This window comes from Octopus sinensis, linkage group LG11 (assembly GCF_006345805.1).
Source record: "Octopus sinensis linkage group LG11, ASM634580v1, whole genome shotgun sequence".
NCBI lineage: Eukaryota > Metazoa > Mollusca > Cephalopoda > Octopoda > Octopodidae > Octopus > Octopus sinensis.
The window spans coordinates 44,896,593-44,907,492 of record NC_043007.1 but is presented as its reverse complement, the minus strand read 5'-3'; the positions used below and the strand labels follow the sequence as shown (position 1 = coordinate 44,907,492).

Genomic DNA, 10,900 nt, shown 5'->3' with positions numbered 1-10,900 from the left:
ACCAGATGCTCTACCAGATCTGCCAACGAAAGACTTATAAAAGTTTAAAAAGAAAACAATTTTAATAATGAAAAGATGACAATGACGACGATGACAGCTGCCCTCACCCCCACCTCAATACCACACTTTGCTACATCTCTGCTTCATCCTCCTATGTATTAATTTCAGGTTGCAGAGTATCTGGGACTACATTAGCCAATGTATCTTTTAAGGGTCTATGAAATAGGGATTCAATCAGATTACCGACCTGGAACCTAGAATCCAGAACCCAGACAGCTAAAGAAGAGTTTGAAAAATACAAGAAAGCACCCTGTGAACCTCTGATGGAAAGAAGAGGTTCCTTATATCCTCAGGTGGGGCCCAAAAGTAGCCCTATTCCACCTTACAAACAAGGAGACCTTGCATATTTCCATCATTAAAGGTGTTAGCTTGTGATTTGAGCAAGATTTGGCTGCTATTTCTAGCAGATTATGTGGCCTTAGTAGATCAGTTCTTTTGTTTTAGTCCTTTTCTTTCCTGATAAGGTTTAGGTTTCAAACAGACACAATTGGCAACACTCAATTTTATAAGTGACCCTCATAAATATTTCAATGATCCCAGGTGATAAAAACCCTCAAATTTGATAATAGTATTTGATACTACATATTATTATTCTTTCCTAGTGCTTATTCAATTCCATCACAGGCACCACCTAGGCGCAGATCCAACATGTTTCAATGATGTAACAGGTATCTATCCAATCCACACAGAGTGGAGATTTGGACAACAAAATGAAAATATTGAAAGTGAGAAGTGCAAAGTGTATTTATGATTGATAATATGAAAACCAAGAATATTCTACAAGGTGGTATCAAAAGGTTCCCAGATTCGTTATGTTTAATAAAAAATAACTTATTTACTTAAGTTTTAACATCATTTCCTTTGAAATAGTCACCTTGTGCAACAATACACCAGTCACAATGTTCCTGCCACTTTTGGAATCCATCCTGAAAGTTGTTTTCTGTAAACAAGTCAAGAACCTTCTATGATTCATTCTCAACAATGGTGTTGAAATGGCAACCTTTGAGCTGTATTTTCATCTTGGGGAAGAGATGGAAGCCTATGGGTGCTAAATCTGGAGTATAGAGCAGGTGTGGAAGCATGTTGTTTTTGGTGACAAACTCATCTGTGAAGAAAGCTTGATGACAGGTGCATTGTTGTTGTGAAGAAGCCAATTCTTTGCACTCCACAGATCCAGTCACTTTTGCCCTCAATTGATGGTATAGCCCTGGGGGACAAATTCTTGATGCACAATACCACATTTTCAGGGTTGACACTCATGACAGGTCTTCCAGATCACTCATCATCTTCCAGGAATATTCTTTATCTTTTGAAGCACCTGTACCACACAAAACATTGCATACAACCCATTGCCTTATTGCCGTAAGCTTGCCAAAGTATGCGCAATGTCTCTGTAGCTGATTTCCTGAGTTTAACACAAAATTTTATGTTGGCTTTTTGTTCCTGTCCATGACAAAATTGCAGACTACAGCATACACATGATCACAAAAACACAAATTTCACAACTTGTGAAGTAAACACAGCAATATCACTTGGAACACTGCTTCATGAAGGTTACTTCTAGCTCTCACTGCACACACAACCATGTGCTGTTATCTGTTGGTATGCTACGGAACTAGTCTGGGAACTTTTTGATATCACCTTGTACTTTTGTTTCTATCAAAATATAAAGACATAGTGAAAAGTGCAAACTATACTTATTGCTTCAGAATGAAAAAAGAATAGATTTTTTCCCTATCATTACAGTGAGATGTTGTGAGTGAGAGGTACAAACTATCTTGACCAAATATAGTACTAAAGACTGATTAACCAGTTAACTTCATCTGAAACAGAATAGTCATGAGATTAGTACACTAACCACTGTCATCATAGCTATAAGCTTTCGAACTTATTAAGCTTTGCATACTCCCATTTGACTGACAGTGTAACAGCAAACTGTAGGATAGTATATTTCTGATGAAAGTACAGGAATACTTGAAATGGTCCCTAATTTAAGCTTAATGACAAACATTTATGTCAGTCTTATTTATCTAATAAACATGTTTTACGCACAAATGCAGTATCAGCTAAAACTTTTGAGTATAGTCCACAGTAAAGCTTCGTATGTAAAATAAACACTGCTAGCATAACATTTACTTAAAAGAAGAAAAATGCTTCACTCCAAAACTTCTTGGAGAGTTAATGTAAAAAAGGTATCAACTATTGAAGCCCATGAATTTAAGAGCTGAAATGTCAGATATGTTATAATCTCTCTCTCTCTCTCTCCACACACACACTTATATGTATGTATAAACAACTTTCAATTTGTCTCAGATATATGTGTGTATGTTTATATATATATGCATATGTTTATGTATACACATACACAATTTCTTTCCTGTTTCATTCACAAGGCTTGGTCAGCATGAATCTACAGAAGCCAAAACTATGTGTTTATGAAATGAAATTCATTACCTCATAACTATGCCCGATAAATAAGAAAATTATAATCGTAAGCCCTGAATATGTAATTTTGTTCCTTATTTTTTTCTCTCCTATTGGTTTTGTTTCCTTCTCTTTGCATATTATTATAAATCAAAACCACAGATGATTTGGTCAACAGGTTATGAGCATTCAGCTGAACAATTGACAGCTTATACTTTGTCCTTGGTGTTGTAATATTTCCATAGTCAAAATAGCAAACTCTTTGGAATCCTAAATGGAATTTAATATTTCAAAGCTTTATAGTTCACAGCTGTAAGCAACAGTATAAGCACTGTAAGAAACTAAAGACAGATTTTCCTTGCTTAACAGTGTTCACATACTTTCCTTATATTTATATTATGCCTTTCTTCAGAAGAAGGAGTACAATGCCACCATGCCATGGGTTAATGACCTATCAACCACACAAAATAAATGCGCACACACACAGGTGCTACAGAAAGCAATGATACCCAAAAAAACGTCAGGCCAGAGGTGAGCCTCCTATTGTTTGGTGAATGAATAATAATAATGCTGCTAATGATGATGATCATCATCATTTCTACTTTCTCTCTCTCTCTCTCTCTCTCTCTCTCTCTCTCTCTCTCTCTCTCTCTCTGCCTATCTATCTATATACCTACAATAGATTTATTAAAAAATAAGTCATCTTCAGCTTTTCTTTATATACACTAATTTTCAGTCAGAAAAATCTATAATTTTCAACAAAGTTTCAGAATCAACAAAAGAGGGAAATAGAGATTATACCACACACATGTATTTTTTGTGACAACAATAAGCATAAACCAAGTGAAATGGTAACCATCTTGTATTCAAAACTTGTTAACATATTCAGCCAAGAGTTTCCTAAAACAGCATACCTTTCCCTTGTGTCAAAAACAAAGTTTTGAATTCTTGTTTTACATGTGTTTTTTATACAATGGGAAAGTTATTTTGTAACATTCAGTCAAAAGCATATTTGTTTTGGCTGACAAATGTAAACAATATTCTTTTACAAAATGTGAAAATTAAAAATATAGCATGTCAGATATACTTACAAATTTCTTTTTTTTTATGCTTATTTACAAAAGTATATATTTGTCTGTAAATTTATGTGTTTTGAGAGAAAAATTCAGCATAAAAAGAATTAGATGTAGCATGCGAGAGGGGGGATTGAACAGATATGGTCAAGTGATGGGTATGGATTAAGTCAGCAGCATAAAGAACTGCCAATATGGATTGCTAAATGTAGATGGAATTTGTGGAAAAGGAGAGAATCCAGGAACACTTGGGACAAAGTAGTAAAGACTGACATCAGGATGTTGAGCCTCATGGAGGAGATGACAAACAAAAAGAAAGGTCCTAAAGGCATGTCTAAACCCTATCCCTGCACCCAACCTGTTTCTGTTAAGTTTTCCCAACTACTCATCTTCTAAACATCCAATCCTCCACTCATTTAACAATGCTTACTATTCAACAGCTTGTATAAGAACAGAATAGCATAAATTTCATCCCCTTTTGCACTACAAATTGCCCCTCTTCCTGGAATCACTTCCTTTATAACAACAAATCCCTCATTTTCAACTTCATCCCTTCTCACATTATTTTTCACTAATCACCCCTTGCTGTGCTGCCAATTATTTCTCTCTTTCCCTTGAGCTACATCTTATGACTGTCATACCTCATCCTTAACACCCTCTCATATCTGCTATCATTCTTAATACCTTCTCATATATGCCACTGATGTTCCCCAACCTTTGTCTACTACTCACTATATTCATCCCAACATACCTCTGACTTCCATTTCTGTCACTGTACATCTCTCTCTCTCCCTCTCCTCCACTCTCCCATCCCACACATCATCTCCTTATTTCTCACCTTTCTACAGTTTTATTATATTGCTATTTTCCACACTTTCTGTACTGCTTCTTACCACTTCTTCTTCCTGAGCCACATATATGCTTCCACCATTGTTCACCATTCATTACATTCACCTCTATCCCCTTCTCTAATTATCTATCACTCTCCTCTCAAATCTATACAAACCTACCCTCTTACCCTTCCTGATCCTCTGTCCATATTCTACTCACTTTCTTGTACCCTGACACTTTATCACCAGCATCTTTATTTTTCTACCCATTTACCCCTATATAATGTAGTAGCTATTTCACCCCTCTATAGCAAGACATCTGTTCCTGACCCTCTATCATACTTTAGCCCCTCAACATGTGGCATAAGCCACCTCTTTCTCTACTACACTCCTACTCAGTTGAGAGGGTTTCTTTGTTTTGCAAGTTACTCAGTAACTTTGCCAATGTTGAAACCATGAAAAAAAGTACCAGTACCCTCCATCAAAAAAGTTAACATTAGGAAGGGCATCCAGTTATGTCGATGAATATGTCGATGTCGACACAAAAGGTTTATACAGTCCTCTAGCTCAGTGAATCCAGTCAAATCATCCAACTCTAGCACCAGCATGGAAGAGATGATAAATGATGATACAATATGATGGACTCCCCCATTGAAGATGATGAATTTGCCAAACGACCTGCAAAATTGATCTGTTTATAATGATCAAATGTTCATGCTGCACATTACCTCACTCTGTCCATCAAATCAATATGGTCTAAACAGGTGCACAGTGTACCATGCATCAGGTGTCGGAGTGATTGCAGAGCAATGTAGATGAAGTGTTTTGCTCAAGAACACAACACAACAACCAGTCTAAGAATTGAAATCATGATCTACTAATCATGAGTGCAACACCCTAACCACTAAGCCATGCACTACTAAGCCACAAGATCATCATCATCATCATCATTTAACGTCCGTTTTCCATGCTAGCATGGGTTGGACAGTTCAACCGGGGTCTGGGAAGCCAGGAGGCTGCACCAGGTTCCAGTCTGATCTAGCAGTGTTTCTACAGCTGGATGCCCTTCCTAACGCCAACCACTCCATGAGTGTAGAGGGTGCTTCTTCACGTGCTATACATAAAATCACCCACTACACTCTCGGAGTGGTTGGCGTTAGGAAGGGCATCCAGCTGTAGAAACACTGCCAGATCTGACTGGCCTGGTGCAGCCTTCGGGCTTGCCAAACCCCAGTTGAACCGTCCAACCCATGCTAGCATGGAAAGCGGACGTTAAACGATGATGATGATGATGATGATGATGATGATGATGATACATACATACATGCGCAGATACATACACAAACACATATTTACAAATTCATATGTATATAGAAAATGAATATATACATAGGTGTGTGTATGTGCATTTGAGAGCATATATATACATACAAACACACACGTATGTGTATATACATGAATGTGTATGTGTATTAACTAGTTATCTTGAAACAAGATGAGATCTTGAGTTACACATTGTTTGTCAACTTACAACTTCATTAGCATTTGTCTAGCAACTTCAAAAAGCACTCAAACAATGTCTCTCAGTTTCTTGCCCTTTGATACAAGACAACACCATTAGAACAATTTTTAAAAAAAGCAAAAAGTACCAACTTTATCAGGTTTCTCATAAAACAAATAAGTATGCCGACCTGACACTCATACCCACTGCAACCTTCTCATATTCATGCTATATTCTTTTTTTCTTTTTACTTGTTTCAGTCATTTGACTGAGGCCATGCTGGAGCACCATCTTGAAGGATTTTAGTCACACAAATCAACCTGTGGACTTATTTCTTAAGCCTGGTACTCAACCTATCAGCTTCCTTTTTGGCGAACTGCTAAGTTATGAGGACGTAAATACATGAACACCAGTTGTCAAGTGGTGATGGGGTAGAAATACAGACACAAAGACACACACACACACACACACACATATATATATATATACGACAGGCTTCTTTCAGTTTCCATCTATCAAATCCACTCACAAGACTTCGGTCAGCCTGAGGCTATAGTACAAGACACTTGCCAAGGCACCACACAGTGGGACTGAACCCAGAACCATATGGTTGGAAAGCAAGCTTCTTACCACACAGCTACACCTGTACTATGCTGTCTTAAGGCATATTTAACAAGGTACACATATACCACTACCTCATATCCTCACTAAATATTATACTTCTGGAATAGCACACTTTTACATACATGACAGCTGCAACTCAATTTCAAGCAATGCCATTGTTCGATTGTTCTCTCAAGCATAATCTACACAGATGTGGGTCTTCAGTCCTGCTAGGGACTTACACTACTTTGTACAGACATGGCAATGATGGACACCTCCTGCAGTAGGCGTTACAATATTTTTGGTGTGGAACTTCATATAATGTTTAAGTCTGCCTCTTGATGTACATTCTTTTCCATACTATTTACACATAGAGATGTATAATGCATAGTTAACAACTTTCCTGTGTAGGTTCTCTGAGGACTTCTGAGGCCTGCTTTACTTAAACAGATATGCCCACACTTGTTACATGCTACACTGGACTGTGCACTAATATACTTGGGCAAATTCCCATCAGGATGCCTATGAACATCTCCCTTGATCTGTTCATATTCAACATGATTTTATTTGAATTTCCTCCTCTCATCACACATTGCTTTTCTCCACGATGAATGATCTAGAGCAAGATTTTTTTCATTCATTTTCCAGGATTTTTTTACATTCTCCAGTGTATTCTTCATGCAGTTCTTATATTCTAATTTCAGTTTGTGCATTTGGTCTTTTCGTCTGAGCTAACTCACCATACAGAAATAGCTTAGGGATCCAGTCATCTTCCATCTTGACTTCATGACCACTCCATCATAATCAGTGTTGAAGTATAGCGACTATATACTGGGAGACTGACTGCATTTGAAAACTTCAGAATCACTTACATACATCTGCCATCAAATATCCAGTATACGACAGACACTGTTGGTGAAATTGCTCCAGCCTTTTCATATGTCTCTGGTAAGTAATTAAGGTCTTACATGCATATAGCATCAAAGACAACACAAGTACTGCAAACTTCAACATTGTTTCAATTGAAATTCCATACTGAGACTATAGATGTTTGGCTAATTTTCCAAATGCATCACTGGCTTTCTTGATTTGGTGAGAGATTTCATCATCAGGAACATTTATGGCAACAGTGCCACCTAGATACACAAATGTATCCACAACCTGCAATTCCTCACCATACACACATACATGGTCTGATCAATAAGTATCCAGACTGTTGCCTTAGTAACGAAGCTAAAGCAAGGAATGTGTGTAGCATGTGATCATCACATTGACCATGAAAGAGAAAGTTGAGCAGAGAATCTGCATCAAATTTTCCTAAAAGCTTAGCGATACCTGCTCAGAGGCCTACACAAAGTTTTAAAAAAGTTTTCATCATTCTCAATACAATCAAGGAGATCTTTTGCAACTGAAACCCGAGTGTCTTTTAGTCAGCTGGAAACAGTTTTGGTACAAACTTGGCAGAGATGCATCCCATATCCAAATCTTCAGTGATAATGGGCTGAACTGGGCCATAACTAATCTGCATATCCTCTGATAACTCACAGATGGTGATTCAACAATTTCCCCTCACAGCTACATGTACATTTGCAATGCTTTTTTCAGTTCGGCTGGTTGCGGGTCTCCCAGAATGTTTGTCACTATCGACATTTTTTCAGCCATCTTGGAAACATCTGAACCACTCGTACACTTGTGTACAGCTTATACACTCTTCTCCATACACTTTCTGCAACTTTGCATAGGCCTATGAGCAGGTATCACCATGACAACTTTTTCTGCCATGGTCAATGTAATGATCACATGCTACACATGTTCCTTCCAAGCACTGCTGTAAACAGCAGAATTTGAGCTAGAATGTTAAAACTTAGAGCACATGCAGAGCAGAGTCCAAGGTCAATCTGTGCTAATGGCTTTACTCTGCATGCTTTAGCTTCATTACCATGGCACCAATCCGGATACTTATTGATCAGACCTTGTATATGTGGCTCAGAAAAGGCTTTACATGGTGCAGGTTGGTATGTTATGATTGTCTTTCCAGTCTGATTGTTAGACCCAATGCACTGCATGTTGTTGATAAGGAGTCCATAAAATGCTGCACGTTCCTCTGGGAGCTAGCAACACGATAAGTATTAGTACACAGAAATTTGTATTTTAGTGATGAGAACAGCTTTGTTTTGACAGCATTGTGACCTTTGTTAATCTTAGCAGACTGGTCAGGTTGATATAATAGTCATCCAGACTGTTATACCCTTGTGGTTAGTTATCATTTAGTAATTATATCAATTGAAATGTTTGTCATTATTTATAAAATACTTTATTTCAAGTGTTTTATTGTTTTAATATATTTATTTCAAGTGTTTTATTGTTTTATATATTTATTATATCTAGTAATTTTATTATATTATTTTTGTTTGCAGATTTAATCCTAACAATTATACAAATAGCAAATACATATTTCTTATAAGAGAATATATCTTGTATTATGATTTATGTTGTAAAATGATATATCTTATAGTTTGATATGCCTTAAGTTTCATTTATCAATATTATGATATTCCTTATAGTATAATTACATATTATCAAATACATTATGTGCGTCACATAATGTTTTTTATTGTATATTATATCTTAAAGTCTGATAAACCATAACCTCATATTATGATAAATCTTATGTATTATATTATGAAATTAAATTTTTAATTTAGCTTTTAGTATGATATATTTGTATTGTATATATGCATAATTTTGGCATTTATTTTATCTTTTCTTCCAATTTTGAAAAAAAAACTTTGAATTTAATTAAATTATTTACATACACACACCTATATATATATATATATATATATACATACATATATATATATATATATATATATATATATATATATATACACATACATACAAACATTACATATGTATTACACACACATACACATGGGTATACAGATGTGAGTATATGCATGTAAATGTATGTATGCATGTATGTATATAAGCATGTATTTATAGAGAGCCATAATCCTGATATACATCAAACTAAGAAGAAGGTATATCATTGTAGAAGGCACTATAAAACAACATAGTCAGTGATTAAGGATGATTATTTTCCTTTTTTTTTTCCTTTTTTTTTTTAGTGGTGAGTTACAGATGGGGCTCTGTTAGAACAAGAAATGTGTAACTTTGTTTTAATAGTGAAGGTTTTACTAAAATGATTGTTGTCTTCTGTTTTATGGTCAATTAAGGGACCAAGAGTAGGGATGTTGGCGTTTGTAATGTACAAAAGTTTCTGGGATTTTTTTTTTTTTTTTTTTAATTCCATAATGAATATTTCTGCAGCTGATATGATCTGAAGGGAGAAAAGAAGAGGAAGGGGAATGTGGAAGAAGAATTTGGAAAAAGCAAAGTAAAAAGAAAAAGGATAGAAAAGAATTTGGAAGAAGAAAAGAATAAGATTTAGGAGAAATAAAATAAAATACAAGAAATAGAATACAAGGAAAATAAGATACAGGAAAGTGCAGGGAAGAAGAAAAACCTGGATAGCTCAAAAGCCTTGAGAAATGGTAGATTAAAACAGGTTTTTATGGCAGGGAATTGGTCTTTTTTTTTTTGCTTGTTTTTTTAGAAATATCGCAAGTCACCTTTCATCGAAGACCCTGTTGCTGAGTTCTGTAAATTATTCTTGAAGATATTCCGATTTCCCTGCAATGAGATAAAAGAAAAGATAATAGATGAGATGCTATTGTTTATACAAGGTCTGATCAAAAAGTATTGGGATTACTTCTATGGAAACAAAGTTAAAGAATGCAGAAAGAAACCACTTGGTACAGACTGACCTTAAACTCTGTTGTGAAAGTACATTAAGCTATAAAACATTTTCAGTTACTTCCTTTGCTGTAGCAGTGTTTCAAAACAAAGTGTACAGAGTGTGGTCAGCTTAAAAAGAAGATTGGGTTTCAGCTGTGCAGGATCTCCTTGATTGTGTAGAGAAAGACAAAAACTTTCTGAAATGGTCATAACATGTGATAAACCATGGATCTATGGTTATGACTCCAACACTAAGGCTCAGTCTTTGCAGTGGAAGATCCCCAACAAGATTTTAAGACACTGAAGAAACCCAAGAGAATGCAACAAGGCAGCTGCTGTCTCCAAAAAACGATTTCCAGAAATGCTTCCATCAATGGAAACGATACTTGGTAAAGTGTGCAGCTTCAGAAGGGGACTACTTCAAAGGAGATTAAATACTGCTGGAATGATATCTGTTATAGTTTTCTTTCTATAGCATCAGCTTTGATACTTCTTGATCAGATCTTGTATATTTCTTTGTGTAAACTAAATTGTGTTTCTCTTATAATTTTTGTAACTTCTCTATTTCAGAATTGTAGTATTTTGGAAAAGTCACTTCAATTCTGAGT

At 35.8% G+C, this 10,900-nt stretch overlaps 1 protein-coding gene across 5 annotated transcripts in view; it reads right to left on the bottom strand.

Moving 5' to 3' along the window:
• Nucleotides 1-9,591: 9,591 nt before the first annotated feature.
• Nucleotides 9,592-10,900, bottom strand: part of LOC115217328 (epidermal growth factor receptor kinase substrate 8) — a 191,568-nt gene continuing 190,259 nt past the window's right edge. For all 5 annotated transcript variants that reach the window (XM_036507451.1, XM_029786983.2, XM_029786984.2 and 2 more), the window contains one exon: nucleotides 9,592-10,187. Coding sequence is in view for 4 of the 5 variants with exons in the window: in XM_029786983.2 (XP_029642843.2) it covers nucleotides 10,107-10,187 (81 nt within the window). In the remaining variant the exon portion in view is untranslated. The remainder of the gene's footprint in view (nucleotides 10,188-10,900) is intronic.